The sequence below is a fragment of the Ostrinia nubilalis genome, chromosome 3, assembly GCF_963855985.1.
Source record: "Ostrinia nubilalis chromosome 3, ilOstNubi1.1, whole genome shotgun sequence".
In the NCBI taxonomy this organism is placed as follows: domain Eukaryota; kingdom Metazoa; phylum Arthropoda; class Insecta; order Lepidoptera; family Crambidae; genus Ostrinia; species Ostrinia nubilalis.
Genome location: NC_087090.1, coordinates 4,180,841 through 4,197,253, shown reverse-complemented (window position 1 = coordinate 4,197,253; position 16,413 = coordinate 4,180,841). Strand labels below are relative to the sequence as shown.

General features: G+C 40.4%; 3 protein-coding genes across 4 annotated transcripts; 1 reads left to right on the top strand and 2 right to left on the bottom strand.

Annotated features, from left to right (window-relative positions):
• Positions 1-2,809: 2,809 nt before the first annotated feature.
• Positions 2,810-6,814, top strand: LOC135087628 (uncharacterized). Its single transcript, XM_063982365.1, has 2 exons — positions 2,810-3,755; positions 6,670-6,814. Exons 1-2 carry the CDS (start codon positions 2,844-2,846, stop codon positions 6,682-6,684), a joined length of 927 nt encoding a protein of 308 aa, XP_063838435.1. The 5' UTR covers positions 2,810-2,843; the 3' UTR covers positions 6,685-6,814.
• A 378-nt stretch (positions 6,815-7,192) lies between these two features.
• On the bottom strand, positions 7,193-12,032 carry LOC135087627 (vitellogenic carboxypeptidase-like). Of its 2 annotated transcripts, XM_063982364.1 has the most exons (8): positions 11,839-12,032; positions 11,179-11,531; positions 10,730-10,842; positions 9,836-10,006; positions 9,382-9,552; positions 8,795-9,057; positions 7,886-8,014; positions 7,193-7,802 (listed from the first exon to the last, which is right to left on the bottom strand). In XM_063982364.1, exons 1-8 carry the CDS (start codon positions 11,886-11,888, stop codon positions 7,646-7,648), a joined length of 1,407 nt encoding a protein of 468 aa, XP_063838434.1. In that variant the 5' UTR covers positions 11,889-12,032; the 3' UTR covers positions 7,193-7,645. The 2 variants fall into 2 exon arrangements, with proteins under 2 accessions (XP_063838434.1, XP_063838433.1); XM_063982363.1 differs by lacking the exon at positions 11,839-12,032 and having other exon boundaries at positions 11,179-11,654.
• Positions 12,033-13,334: 1,302 nt separating this feature from the next.
• Positions 13,335-16,164, bottom strand: LOC135088237 (uncharacterized). Its single transcript, XM_063983117.1, has 6 exons — positions 15,952-16,164; positions 15,406-15,605; positions 14,787-14,972; positions 14,255-14,312; positions 14,019-14,159; positions 13,335-13,515 (listed from the first exon to the last, which is right to left on the bottom strand). The coding sequence occupies exons 1-6, from the start codon at positions 15,959-15,961 to the stop codon at positions 13,352-13,354; spliced, it is 759 nt and encodes a 252-aa protein (XP_063839187.1). The 5' UTR covers positions 15,962-16,164; the 3' UTR covers positions 13,335-13,351.
• Between the last annotated feature and the right edge of the window lie 249 nt (positions 16,165-16,413).

The window sequence follows — 16,413 nt, the reverse complement described above, 5'->3', positions numbered from 1 at the left end:
TATTTATGTCATTATAACTTATTTCGGCCATAAATTAGAAATTACGAGCACAATATCACAAAGAGAGATTGATTGTGTTGCAATTTGTATAAATGCATTCTATGGGATGATCACAAAGAGGTTTAAGTAGTCAGGGTAAAAGACATTAATAACATGAGACCCAATACGGCAAATTGATATTTTTTAACAATCAATTTAGGCCAATATTAAGTAATAATCAGTCTATTTATTCCCAAAAAACTTTGTAGGTACATTTCCCATATTTGTTATTTTTAACAGACTTCAAAAATCGGAGAAGGTTCTTAATTCGAGTATTTTATCGTCAAATTGGCTTTAAACTATGTATTTGGCTTAATTATTGTTTTTATTTTATACATAGAAATAGGACCAATACTTTTTTAGGAATCGATTTTTAGTAGATAGTGTCCACAGAAAGTAATAAATCTTTTAATATATCAATAAAAATTGTAACAAGTTTTGTAATAAAAAATATAAGTATGTTTTTGTCGATAATTTATGATCAGTGAGCTATAACAATGTTCCCATTCCTGTTTCTCAAGAAGCTAGGTTTTTAGGTGTCACCTTTACACTAGCGGCGTAAGGGGGGGGCGGTGGGGGCGGTCCGCCCCGGGTGCCAAGCCTCAGGGGGTGACACAAGTCGCGCAGATTAGTACTGATTAGCGGATCTGCCATGACAAGTCTGCGGTCTATCTCATTATACGGGGGGGTGTGATTGTCTTTCAATCTTTGAATCGGTAGGTAATTAACCCCAAAATCCTGGGGGGTAGGGGGTGTCACAGGACTTATGACGGGGGGGGGGGGGGGGGGGGGTGATCGCCCCGGGTACCAACCCGTGCTACGCCGCCACTGCACCTTTACATATAACATGTCTTGGAAGAAATATGTAGACTTGATATGTGCTAGGGCAAACAAAGCCTTCAATATTTTAAAATCATTGTGTAAAATATCTTGGGGTGCAGACCCCAAAATATTCCTACTCGTAGTTTCATCCCCTTCCAGGGTTGGACTTTATGCAGGGCCACACTGTATTAATTCTGTAGTTAACAATAACGTCCCTGATGTGGCCCATGGTGTATGTGATCCTCGTTATCTCCGAGGTGAGCGTGAGAACGGTCTCGTGCAGTTTTCTCGCGTTCTCGATTTTTTCCTTTTCCAGTCGCAAGAACACCACGGCGTCGTTATCGTCTGGAACAAATATAGCTCGCTTATTTCGTACGTCGATTGGTAAATTAATTAATAATGTTTACAGCCCTACGAGCTATGTGCACCGCCCACTGCCACTTGATTTTAGCAATTCTGCGAGCTATGTCGGTCACTTTGGTTCTCCTGCGGATCTTCTCATTTCTGATTCGATCACGCAGGGAAACTCCAAGCATGGCCCGCTCCATCATGATCCGCTTGGGGCAGAAAAGTTCTCGAGTGGCGACCACGGGCTGGAAGTCGTAGCGTGGGCAGACCTCCTACTAGGTGGACCGACGATCTAGTAAAGGTCGCGGGATGAGCCTGGATGCGGGCAGCGCAGGACCGTGCATTGTGGAAAACCTTGGAGGAGGCCTTTGTCCAGCAGTGGACGTCATTTGGCTGAAACGAACGAACGAACGTTTACAGCCCGGAAAATTCACATACATTTTCGCGGAAATGCGTTTTAAATGTGCAGAGCTTTGGTGCAATTTATACCGCTTTTATCATCTTTATCTCGGAAGTCGGCTGTTTGGTGTAGGTAGTGGTTCGAAAAGTACTACTACGAGTATGCGATGGTCGACCCGATGGTCGCGGGATCAATTCCCGCTCAGTAATTTTTTTAATGTGTATACACATATAAATTGTAACGGCCAATCACAGCGAGCCTGCCAGCGCCAGCCAATGGGAAGCGTTCCCGCCAATGCCAGCCAATGCCAAGCCTCTCCCCACCCAACCACGTGCCATGCCTGTCAGCCGAGCGAACTTTTGGTGGGGGGCAAGCCTTTATAATGTCGTGCGAGCTCATTTTGATTATTATTTTGTACTGATCACTTGCTAAGCAGAAACTCTGTTCGTTTGAAAAATAAAATAACTATTCATCAAGACATTACTTTTTATTTATGCCACTTTACAACTCAGAAGTGGGATAGATAGAAATTAATATGAAGCGCCACAACACTGACGGCGTCGGGAACTTTATCCGGCCACCGGGATGGAGAGAAACCTCGCCAACTGAAGATGATGAAGACTTTTCGCCACCCGCAAAGAAGATTTTAAGAAATCTTTTGGAGAATGAAGTACAGAGAGCGTTGAAGGAATTAAATGAAGAGACACCTACCACTTCCAGATCAAAAGAACATCGAGCGGCATCACTTATTCCCGAATTCGATCCCGATAGTGAAGAATGCACCGTAACAACTTGGCTTCGAAAAATCGAACAACTCGGCGAAATCCACGGTTGGGATGACAAAACAAAAGCATTCCACCTGCAAGACAAACTGAAGGGGCAAGCAAGAAAGTGGTATAATAGGCTTGAAGACTACGACCACGATTGGCACGAGTGGAAAGTTATGTTGGAGCGAGCGTTTCCGAAACATCATGACTTCGGAAACATGTTGGAGGAGATGATGCTCAGAAAAAAACTACCCTCGGAAACAATGACAAAGTACTATCAAGACAAAATTGCCATGTGTTTCCGATGTAAGTTATCGGATAGCGCAACTGTGTCGTGTATAATTCGTGGCCTCCCAGTATCACTACAACCAAACGCAAGGGCGTACCAGTGTGAGCGGCCAGACGAGTTATATGAAGGTTTCCTTAGCGCACTTGATAATTATCGACCACCAAATCCTGAAACACGAATGCCAGCCAGAGACCACCGGCTATCGATAGAGAAGAGAAACCATCCATTTAACCCCGATGTTGACCCGTGCCCAAGATGCAGAAAGACCGGCCACATACTGCGAAATTGCCCTCAACCTGATCAGCGTACTTGCTTCAAATGTGGCAAGCAGGGCCACATTGCCACGCGGTGCAGCTCTCAGACTACGAGACCTACAAACTTAGAACTCGACTCCGGTATCAAAGAAATCAAGATGGTGCAAAACTACAACAATGCATACAAAAAGGTGGCTAAAGTTAACGGTGCTTACGTCAAAGCGTATTTGGATACAGGAAGTCAAGTAAATGTCCTTTCCATACAAGTGTCGCGATTGTTGGACCTTAAAGTTATTCCAACGGACGTAACACTGAAAGGGTTCTCCGGAGGTATGATTACCAGTCGTGGGGTAGTTGAATTCCTGTTAGAAATCGATGGAATACAAACCCGTTGTAAGGCTCACCTTACCGACACCAACATGGATGGCATTAACCTACTCATTGGCCAACCAGTCATTAATGCCGAAGGAATAACGATGGTTGTCTGCAACGGTACAGTAACACTTAAGGAAGATACTGACTTTTTGAAGCAAATGGATGTTTCTGAAGACTGTTCGAGATTTGAAGTAGTCACCGCTAGCGAAGAATGTCTACCGCCTGGCACTTCCATAATCAAGGTTAACGTGCTTGGTAATACAGACAACAACGATGTCATCACGAAGCCTCGCCACTTCGAATTACAAGACGTTTCTTATTCGTTGCCGGCGACCCTCCTCCGTGGTGGTACGGGATACATCAAGGTCGTCAACACTGGAGCGGAGGAGATCAAGTGGCAGCCAGGCGAGGTGCTTGCGAGAGCTGATACTTGCGAGGCGCCACCACCATCAGATGCTCAGGTCAGTGATCAAACCATTTCTTTGCCCTTGCCAGCCATTGCCATTTTAAGCCCTAACTTACCAACTCATTCAGTAACAATAGGAGGGGTAGACATAAATAATATTAGCTCAGGATCGTTAAATGAAAAAGACCGTGATAGTTTAATATCTTTATTAACCTCTTACAGTGATTGTTTTGCAAGCAATACACTAGAATTAGGCTGTACTGATTTAGTGCAAATGAATATAAAATTAACAACCGAACAACCTGTACACCGTCAACCTTACCGTTTGTCGCACAATGAACAGCAAATAGTTCAATCCAAAGTCAGGGAATTATTAGATGCAGGGATTATCAAAGAATCAGAGTCGAATTTTGCTTCTCCGGTAATCCTAGTAAAAAAGAAAAATGGAGACAGTAGGCTTTGTGTTGACTACCGGGCACTTAACGCTGTAACAGTTAAGGATCGATATCCATTACCGAATATTGATGATCAGGTTTCCAAACTAGCCGGAAAAAAATATTTCACAAGCCTTGATTTAGCACAAAGTTACCATCAGGTTAAAATAAATCCGGATGACACACACAAAACAGCGTTTATTATTCCTCAGGGCCATTATGAGTATACACGGGTTCCATTTGGTCTTGCAAACGCACCATCCGTTTTCATGCGCTTGATTAATAAAATCGTTCAGTCGATCCGTTCAGATTCCTGCGACGCGAATAGTAAAACCGGTTTGTTAAACACTAGCCTTCCAAACGACTGCGAAATATTAGCATTTCTTGATGATTTGTTGTTGCCGTCATGCGATGTTTCATCTGGATTACAAGTTTTGGAAACCGTCCTACAAAAATTCCGATCTGAAAACTTAAAGTTAAATATGGCTAAATGTTCTTTTTTGCAAAATCGAATAACTTATTTGGGACATGAAATTTCGCCTGACGGCATACAACCGGGTGAATCAAAATTGGCGGCAGTGTCAAAATTTCCGGTTCCTAATAGCGTACATGAAATACGTCAATTTATTGGGCTCTGCAGTTATTTTCGTAAATTTATTAAAAATTTTGCAATAATTGCTCGCCCACTAACAGATCTGACAAAGAAAAATTCACGTTGGGTGTGGGGTAGTGAACAAGTGAAAAGTTTTGAGGAATTAAAAAAGTGTCTGTGTACAAAACCGTTGTTAGCGCTTTACGATTCTGACCTGCCGATTGAGATTCACACGGATGCTTGCAAATTAGGAATTGCAGGTATTTTGATGCAAAAACAAAATGATAACACATTACGACCGGTTATGTATTTTAGTCGTGTTACTAGCAAAGAGGAGGGCATGTACCATAGTTACGAATTAGAAACACTTGCAGTCGTCGAATCATTGCGCAGATTTCGAGTTTATGTGGCAGGTAAACACGTCAAGGTGGTTACTGATTGCACTGCTGTTCGCGCGACCCTTACTAAACGGGATATTATACCACGAATTGCCCGATGGTGGTTATCGATTCAGGACTATGACATTACCGTAGAATACCGACCTGGTGATCGTATGAAGCATGTAGATGCTCTGAGTAGGAACCCAGTTGATGCAGTGAACGTTAATAGACTAGAGGTAGCTGACTGGTTTTATACGGTTCAATATCAGGACGAAAAGTTGAAGCATATTATTGACCAGCTCAAGGATGGCTCGGCAGATTCTAATATTACTAATAATTATGTTATTAAAAATGACAGGTTGTATCGGAAGGCTTATTATGGTGATCGTCTCGTAGTGCCAACATTGGCTAGGTGGAAGATTGTGCAAATGCACCATGACAATGTAGGCCATGTAGGATTAAAACGGTGTACAGAATTAATAAAAAAAGATTATTGGTTTCCCAAAATGAGCCGCTTCATACGTAAATATGTTAATGCATGCTTATATTGCGCATATGGAAAGGGAGAGCATGGTAAAAAGGAAGGGTTTTTACATCCCATACCCAAACCTTCTGAACCAATGCGTGTAGTTCATGTCGACCACTTAGGGCCATTTTGTAAAACACAGAAAGGTCATAGTTATATGCTGGTTCTTACTGATGCCTTCTCAAAGTTTGTCATTGCTGAACCTACACGTACTGTAAATTCTATTGAGACAATTAGAATACTTAAAAGAATATTTAGCTTATTTGGTTATCCGGATCGAGTCGTGACAGACCATGGGAAGGCGTTTACTAGCCGGTATTTCAAAGACCTCGCAATAGAAAAACAATTTAAACACACCTTAACATCAATAGCATGTCCACGAGCTAATGGCCAGGTAGAGCGTACTAACCGAACCATACTTAATGCTTTGCGAGTGGCCGATCCCAGTGAATCTTCAAATAATTGGTCTAATAGTCTGCCAGATGCTATTTGGGGTATCAATAATACTTTGAATGAAAGTACAGGATTCAAGCCTTATGACTTAATGTTTGCTCGCTGTGCCAGGCCCTTAATTGATGTAGGTACTTCTAACCAAGTGTCAGAGTCAGTACAAGTTAGGCGAAATAAAGCTAATGACAGAATAGAGAAGGCTAGCAGTAGGATGAAGCGTAACTTTGATAAAAAGCGAAAACAAAGTCGCATCTACAAAAAGGGGGATTTTGTTCTATGGAAGCAGGCACCCACTAGTAGCGCAGCTAAGGCCAATACTAAGTTAGATGATGTTTACTCTGGCCCATATGTAATAACTAAGGTTCTAGGCAATGATAGATACAGGATTCGAAGCATCAAAGGGCTAAGGGGTTATAAAAGCTTTATTGGCCAAGTAGCAGTTGATTCTTTGAGGCCCTATACAAGTGTGGTCCCTGTATCTGATAGTGCCAGTAGTTCGGACGAACAGCTCGAAACTGAAGATCTGATAGACTTATTGGAAAGTTAATAACTTTTTGTAACTCCCATTGCGGGAGCAATTGTTGCAGGATGGCCGACTGTAACGGCCAATCACAGCGAGCCTGCCAGCGCCAGCCAATGGGAAGCGTTCCCGCCAATGCCAGCCAATGCCAAGCCTCTCCCCACCCAACCACGTGCCATGCCTGTCAGCCGAGCGAACTTTTGGTGGGGGGCAAGCCTTTATAATGTCGTGCGAGCTCATTTTGATTATTATTTTGTACTGATCACTTGCTAAGCAGAAACTCTGTTCGTTTGAAAAATAAAATAACTATTCATCAAGACATTACTTTTTATTTATGCCACTTTACAAAATACTGCCGTATAATTTGCTAAAGCTTCTTTAGGCCTTCCTCAAGGATGGCCACAACGACTGGTCCCGCACTGACGGCATCCAGGTATTTTCCGCGACTTTCACCAGATCGTCTGTCCACTTAGTGGCAGAAGTGCCAACACTATGTCTTCCGGTCCTAGCACTTAAGTATTTGCTTATGAAAATAATATAAGACTTGGCTGATAAACTTTAAACATTGCAGGGTGATAAATAAATGAAGATAAATAGATTCACTTTATTGTATTGTACAAAAAACAAGAAAGCAGGGAGAAATAATGTAGTTCGTCGTTTAAAATTATTATGAAGTAGGCATATATTACAAATTACTGTAAGTAGATATTATGTATATTTTATAACTTTCCGCACGTACTTATATGGCTATAGCAAAAACCTCTACACAATATCGACCGGAAAGTTTTGAATCGCCGCTTCAGAGCTAACAAGCAATGTATGAACAATTTGCAACCGCAATACCAAGTTAGGTAACATAATTTATGTTTAATAGTAAATATGCAAACAATAATGGCTTGTACAGTCGAATTCGCAACGCCAATGAATTAATCACGAGAGGTTTTGGATCGAACTACCGCAAGCATTTCGACCTCTTGCAACTACAGTGTGACATCTCTAACTTATAATTTAGTGATGTTACACTTGTCGTTTGTCTGGACGATTTATATTCTGGGAGGCCGGCACACGGAGAGCGGCAAGGGCCGGGCGTACGTCCACTGCGCCGCGAGCCACTGCATCGGCGCGGGCGCATCCTTCGGCGCCAGGTGTCCCGCGCCGCGCACCACCACCTCGGTAAAGCGGCCGCCGGTTTTGTGATACCTGCACAGCACATATCAAAAGGTTACAGAATTAAAGCTCCAGATTTCCTTCATATACTTAGTCAGAATATTCTAAAGACATACCCAGCCACTCTTCCTTCGAAACGCAGTGGACAACGGGTTGCGTTAAGAAACTCGTCCTTAAGGTCCCATTGCCAGCTGCGGTACTGCTCTGACGCAACCGTGCAAGACAGCGCCAGATCCAGTTGACCACTATAGGACAGGTAAGATTTTATCCCATCAAAAACAATACAACAAGTATTGTTTTTGATGGGATCTCATTTCTTTTTGTATTTTGTAGACAGCAGTTATGTATCTAGAAAACTGGACCGAAATTGAAAAATTTTAATCGACTTGGCGGTTGCACTACCGTGCCCCCAAATCTCATTTCTTTTTGTATTTTGTAGACAGCAGTTATGTATCTAGAAAACTGGACCGAAATTGAAAAATTTTACTCGACTTGGCGGTTGCACTACCGTGCCCCCAAATATTTTAGTTTTTCCTTGATTCATACACCAAACACTACTTATATTCCAAATTTGAAGCTTCTAGGTCTGCTAGAAGTGCCTTAGAGTTTTGATGATCGGTGAGTCAGTGAGTCAGTGAGTGACAAAATTAAGTAACTTTGACCCGTTATAATTCTTAAACTACTGGTTCAAATTGAATGAAATTTTAAATATACCGTGTCTTTACAATGCCTGCATAGCTAATGAAAATTCAGCCTTCTAGTTTTATCCACAACGAAGTTACAGGCAGTCGAAAATGGCCTGAATTGCTTCGAGAAAATTATGGTACGGCCGTGCCGCTTTTTTGCTCGACTTGGTGGGGGCACTGCCGTGCCCCCAGATGTTCAAAGTGTGGACAAATGTTCGTATAGGCCGATTGATTTATGATAAAAAATTATTTTTTAAAGTTTTTTTTTAAATATTACTTGTGTAACAAAAGGGTGCCCCACAATAGCCCACAATAGAACTGAAAATAATTTCTACTTACCACAACACTATAACATCGTAGTGATTAAGTAGCGTCTCGTACCATGGTCTGGGATTAACCATGAACTCTCCTATTAGAGCCGCGGTTACTGTTATATTCTCAGCTGTGAAATTGATATCCCCCACGTGAAGCGCCCTCTTCACTTCTGACTTCAGTAAAAACTTGGCAAATTTTCCAGCAACAAAAGCGTGGTCTTCAAGAAAGTTGTATACAACAGGCACACCAGACATTTCTGTTAGTTTTCTTCTAATTTGTAACCATTTCTGTAATTAAGAAAAACATGAAGTACAAAGTGCTCAGAATTTCGTACAGAAATTGTGTCAATCAAATACAATTTAAGTACCTACATGCTTTGAAAGTTGAGGCTTTTTTTCTGTGTATTATGAGTATTTTGTGAGTTTTGATAATTCGCTGGATTCTTATCCTTATCTAAAAAGGTAAATGTTTTACAGATATAAGTAACTGTAAGAATAATTTCACGAAGGCGAGTGAGCCTTACATTGTATGTACCTAGTAAGTACTTAAGCAGATATCTGTACACGTTCAAAGTGTGCGTGGCTCAACAATAACGTGTATGGTTGGCATACCGATCTTCCTTGCTTGGTGACTCTGCCTGCCTCTATGTCCCGGCGGAGAGAGTCGATCGTCGGCTGCAAAAATTGTACTTGCTCCTTGTCCACGAGTCCGAACTCGTAGAAGGGCCTGGCGCTCTCCGCGAGCATGCGAGTGTCCACGTACCCGTTGCCGACCATCAGGCCCTGGAATGTAACGTTATTTTTTTCGTGATCGCATAGAAAAAGTTAATTTAATTTAGTAGGTACCAAAAATAGATGAGATTTTTAGTCCTAATTTATATGTAGATAAGCAAATAGTGACATCACTTTACTGCATTTCTTATTTTATGGAGGAAGGTTTATAGAACTCGAACATTTGACACCACAAAAAAGATGCAGTGGTGCTTAATGTCCAACCTACTGCACACAATGAATCTCAAACGTAGCGGAGACATATCAAACAGAGTCGACCGTGAAGTCAACTGACCCTGAGGTTGATGTCTCCTCCAGGGAGGTTCTTGTGCCGGTGGACCTCCATCGCCAGCGCCGGCACGTACTTGCCGGCGTACGACTCGCCCGCGATGACGAGCGGCGCTGCTCGCTGCTCCGGGAACAGTTCCAGGAACTGCCGCAACGCGCTGTACAGGTGCTTTGAGTACTGCAAAACATTTCAAAGAATCTTACATACTTAGTATAAAACAAAGTCGCTCCCGCCGTCTACGCGTCTGTACGCTTAGATCCTATTTTCAGCAATATAATATAAAGTAATTCAAGAGGAATTTTCATATTATGTAAGCAGCCGCATTATTAGATTGATCGAATCTGTATCGGTGTCGTTCGTTTCAGCCAAATGATGTCCACTGCTGGACAAAGGCCTCCCCCAAGGTTTCCCAAGATGAACGGTCCTGCGCTGCCCGCATCTAGGCTATTCCCGCGACCTTTACCAGATCGTCGGTCCACCTAGTAGGAGGTCTGCCCACCGTTCGTCTTCCAGCCCGTGGTCGCCACTCAAGAACTTTTCTGCCCCAACAGCCATCGTCTCTACGAGCTACTCGTATGTGCCCCGCCCACACCCACTGCCACTTAATTTTAGCAATTCTGTGAGCTATGTCGATTACTTTGGTTCTCCTGCGGATCTCCTCATTTCTGATTCGATCACGCAGGGAAACTCCGTGTATCGGTGTCATTTGTCATTTATTAAAATTGTCGAACTTAAAAAGTTACCTACTCTGAGTGCGTGCCTACCATCGTGCCCATACACACCTTTTTCACCAAACACCAAAATATACCTTACCCTCACTTCGGAAAATCATTCCTTCGGTGTCTCTGGTGTGGTGATGAGAAGACGTGGCGGAAGAAAACTAACAAAGTTAATCTTTACCGTTTCGGCGTCCTTGACCAAGCCATCCTCGTGTTCCGTGAAGCTGTAGCCGGACCCGACCGGGTTGTCGATGAACACCAACGAGTGGTTCTGAAGCCACGTATGAGGGTTACCTTTAACGAATATTCGCTTTATTGGATTATTAATGTCTCTGTACTGTATTACATTAAGCAATGTCTTCCAATTAGTTGACGCTAAACCAAAAACTGATGATTTGAATTTATAACAGCCAGTTTGAGAGTTTGACATCATAAGATCATCATGGCGAGCTACTCGTATGTCCTCGTGATTGAGGCTTGTTTCCCGAGCACCATCCTAATATTCGGGAAACATAACATTATTTTTAAACTGTACCAAATAAAAGTTTCACAGTATATCAATCACGTCGTCAAGGTTAGTATTTAGCTAAAAAATACTTACGGTTTCTCTGTTTTACTTGAAATACTCACAGTCCAGATTTCCTTCTTCATTGACTGTGAATGGTCCGATTTCATCAAAAAGGCCTATCAAGCTTGACGCACCCGGCCCTCCCTGCAGCCACACCATCCATGGCGTCTCGTTCACGGGCTTGTCTGGTACGGGGAAGTACCAAAAATACATGTTCGAATTGTGCGTCTTGTTGACCGTGAGAAATCCCGAGTAGCTCTTGAATCCGAGAAACAGCCCAGGGTCCACTTCGGCCGCCTTACGCCCATCATCAATGCGATCTTCTTCAATGTACGATGTCAATATCAAAGCTGTTCCATTATCTTCATTGGGCTTAGGGCCAGAAGGCGCATCATCCTTAGTGTCTGCTGCGTCACTACAAGTTTCGGTATTACAAGAGTTTGTTATTGTATAGTTGTCGCATTTGCTTGGCGAGTGAGCTTTACATGTGGTTAAGCTCATATCTGTACACGTGTCAAAGTGTGCGTCGTGCCACAATAACGTGATGGTTAGCATAAAAAAATCATTATCTATGACAGTATTCAATATTAATTTAAGCGCGCGCGAACACTTGCCATATGAGAGGTTAATGAGATAACGAACATAAAAAAATTACAGAAACCGAATTAAATCCTTTTTTCCTTCTCCGGTTCAATAGATACATAAATCAAAAATAAACTCACCTTCCGAAAAGAATAAAAAATATACAATAGAATATCACGTAATTTTTCATTTCTTTTAATCAAGTCCTTTACTTTTATAGCAAATAATAAGTAATATAACACTGTTACTTGAATGATAGTAAGCGTGCCACTAAACCAGCATAAAGCTTACGTGGTGTGGACTTGATCCACACATGGAGGTACTAATTTGTAAATCGAATGGTCCTATTGATCTATACGTTACGGTAATAGTGATAAATAGAAAATTATTAACAATTATCCATCCATCACTATTAATAATTACCGAAAGTCAAGGTAAAAATAAGAAATTAACCACATTTACTTATTGGTGGTTTTAATATTATACGCCATGAGCCGAGAGCCTTTTAAAGTATCAGTGTGTTTATAGTACTTATGATTGATTGATTGATTTGGAAAATTATTGCATTTGTGAATGAATTAGTTAGTTATTTTAAGCTTATAATGTAATTTTATTTCTTGTAATTCCTTTTATGTGAAAACAGCAATAAACGTTTTTTTATTTATTTATTTAATTGGTTTCAGTCTATTTGAATTTTTTTGTTAATATTTGTAGGTATGTATTTATTTATTACCTATATTGTGCGTGGCGCGTGCGCTTAACAAAATAAGTGATACGGTGAGAAATTAATTCAAATTATTAATAGTGATAGAAAATTATTAATAATTTTCCATTTATCACATTTACCGTAACATATTATACTTACATAAATTGCTTATTACAAAAATACAATATGCTTATAAAATATATCAATTGGATAATATACTATCAAATCGACATTTAATGACAAACAGCTGTTTATCTCTTTCTAACTTACCTATAATGACATAAATGAAAAAAGAGATAGATTGTTTGCTTATTAAGCCGAAAACATTTTATGTGACGTCACTAAATATTTCACGCACATTACATGATACTCGGCTGTTCAAATGTTTGATTACTCGAAAAAATTTTGTTTAAGTCTTAAATTATGACAAGAAACCTGTTTTAAGTGCTCTACACACATTAAGTTACACGCCTTCTAGTTATGTAAGTCAGTGGAACAAGTAAAAAATGGTACCTTAAAACAGGAACACTAATGTAATGTAACTACCAGATCACATTATTATTTCCTTAATACATATAATTTTGAAATGAAACACAAAAATAAAAATAAAATGTTATGAAAGTACTTAAAGCAGAAAAGATGTTAAAATGTTTGAAGAAACTTTGCATGGATGATTTTCCATGGGTAATTCCATTTTCTCCCCCAAGATACGAGTACCTACCATCTATACCTATACCATCTAAACTAATTTCACACTGGAAAAAATTAAATGTTTTCATTCTGTATTTTTTCAAAATCTTTACAAAGATTTTCCTTCTGCATGCACGTCTGCGTCATCTGCGTCGTGTAAATACGAGTATTACAGAGCAATGGGCATGCGGGTGGAAGCGCTACTAAAAATTAAATCTAGTCCTACAAATAAAACAACTATTGTCTTTAAAAATATTTTAAATATTAATTCTGTTGTTAACAATGACGTCCCTGATGTGGCCCATGATGTCTGTGAGCCTCGTTATCTCCGAGGTGAGCGTGAGAACGGTCTCGTGCAATTTTCTCGCGTTCTCGATTTTTTCCTTTTCCAGTCGCAAGAACACCGCGGCGTCGTCATCGTCTGGAACAAATACAGCTCGCTTATTTCTATGCACACATATGAATTTTACGTCAATTTATTAGTTGATATTTGGTGTAAAATATAGAGTACGTTATTATTCGTTTCAGCCGAAAGACGTCCACTGCTGGACTAAGGCCTCCCCGAAGGTTTTCCCACAAAGACCGGTTATGCGCAGCGTCCAGAATACATATATTCCTAAGTATATTTCTTTTTTAAATATGTATAAGGTCACCTTTTATAAACTGCAGAACTTATTTTAAAGACAACGGGCCCTATCATTTTCGTTATTCAGTAAAAAAAGTTGCAGAAACGTAATATTATTCAAACTATTTTCACGCGTACGAAATCAGTTGTGAATTGTGATTGAATATAAACCGGCAACGCACCTGTAACGCCCCTGGGTCTGCGGGTGTCTATGGGTGACGGTAGTCACTTACCATCAGGTGATCCGTCTGATCGTTTGCCTCCTGGCACATAAAAAAAAATAAGTTTAACAACCAAACCTGAATCGGATTCTGCAGCAGCAACGCCTGGCTTGTCGCGGGGGCTGCTGGTCCCACCCAGGTCTTCCAGCTCGGAAAATTCCCGCGTAGAGTGCCTCCGCTTTCTAGTCCTTGGTTTTTTTACTGGCACCGTGTCTGGTTCTGAAATGTATAGAATTTCATAATAGTGTAGAATTAGTAATTTGTAAAAAATGCAAGCATATTACTTAGAAGTTTCTCATTTATAACATGCATACCGTAACATTGGTCTAATAATGTCTCTTCATTGTTATCTAATTCTTCGTCAACTGTATCCTGAAAAAATAAAATAAATACTTACATATTGCGTTTTAATTGGTGTTATTTTGCAATAAAATTTTATGAAATTCTGAATAATAGTCTCAGTAACCCTGTTAGCTTAGGCCTACAGACTTAATACTCATCGTGCTATTTTATCGATTTTACGTGATAAGCTCATACGTTTTGTCATCTAAAATCATCGATAAGACGGCGCGGATCCTTCTATCCCGGCAAAAGAGCCTAAAAAAATTGTCTATCATGCTCAGAGACAATTTAAGCGCAAGCAATTCAGCAAGATTTCTTGACCATTCCTTCTTCAAACATTAACCCCCTAGATAAAGTCACAAACGTGACAGTTTGATTCCGTAATCCACAATTTTCTGCAAGAGCATGAAGTTACCGTCACTTCATGATTACTTGAAAGTCTTAAAACTGTCAAGACTGTCACTTTGTCTTGGCCTCCAGCCTCTGAAAAGCGAATACACGTGCCTCATCGCCCAGCGGGTCGCTCTTGATCACGATATTGTCCACGGCGCCCTCGCCGATGATGCTGAGGATATTCTCCTCCATGCCGGACAGAGGGGTGACCCCATCAGGCGGCGGCCTGTTGCTGGTCTTCGCGGCTTTCAGCTCTAGAGCCCGCCTCCTCACTCTGTACTTCCAATCGCACCAGTACTGTGTGTTACGAAATGTTTATACAAATGTGATTACTTAATATTTATTTTATAGCCTGTTACGCAGAAAATTATTTAGATACTAAGGTTGAAAGAATTTTTGAAATCGGTCCGGTAATTTAGATTGTTAGGGGAAATTTCGGAACCTACTTATTCCCTAAAAACAAACAACAATCAAATTTTCCTCTTTATAATATTAGGTACGAAAGTATTACATTTTAATCGATTGTCTTGCTTTAGTAGAGACTTATGGAAGTTATATTTGTACCTATTCAAGAAAATTAAAGATACCTACTCGTCATTTATTCTTACGTAAGTGAATAGTATTCTTCTTTAGTCTTACTTGAAAATTACATGCGCATTGGATGGACACTTGTATAAATAAATTAGTTTTCAACATGTGTATCTTTTAATAAATAATTTGAAGTGTTTACCTTAGACCAAGCCTTTCCATCCTTAACAGCGCCGTCTTTGACCAAATTCAGCTTCTTGGCGCACTGGTTCCACAGTTTGAAGGTGTGCAGCTTGCCGCGGCGGCCCCTGGTCAGCCCCCTGGCCAGCTCTTGGTGCTCCCCAAGGAACTCTAGTAGCGCCTTTAGCTGAGCGAAAGATACTTGCTTCCTTACTTTCAAGTCTGGAAGGAAATTAGATAAAAGTTAAATGAAAAAAAAAAGACTAAGTTAAGGCAAACTCTACATCGTCAAAACTTTATCGACACAAATGATGATTGAGTAAGTGTTTATTTTATTCGAAAATTCTTAAAAATAAAAAATAGTAATAAACTTTTTGCTTTCAACCTAGTTACCTACTGTACAATTAATGACTTTATTAACTAGGTAGTTATAGTTAACTAGGTATAGGTAGGTATAGAAGTTATCAACTTACTGTAAGTTTACTGAAGTTTACCAGTACAAGATAAACAAAACTTAATGACGATCATCGTTTGTGCTATGTTGACGAACGATTTTAAAGGTACATACCTGCGTCCATTTTGATAAGACCTAGATAAATTTAAATCACTAGATTTACAAAGTAAGTATGATTTTGACGTAGACTCTACATTTAAATTATTTATTTATTTAGTTTGCAACTCCTTTTACGCTCAACAAACGTTCGCCCTTTTATTTATCGTTATAAAATCGTCTCGACATTGAATCGAGATCGACTTCTTTTTTATCGTGTCCTAGAGCAAAGCAGACCGAGTGTTCGGGTTCGGACAACATGCTATCTCTTTTGTTGATTCATTCGGGATCGTTGATCTCTTTCGCTCGGTCGACGCAGACGTAAACGAAAAGTTGCGCGCGCAGAATACGATCAATTTAAATGTGTGTTACTGCAGCTCATCTTTCAGCGCTTCCATCATAAGCTATTTCATTTCCAGCCCTTAATAATATCTTAAACCTGACTTAACGTCAGAAATAATATCCTAGGTTTCTACCTAG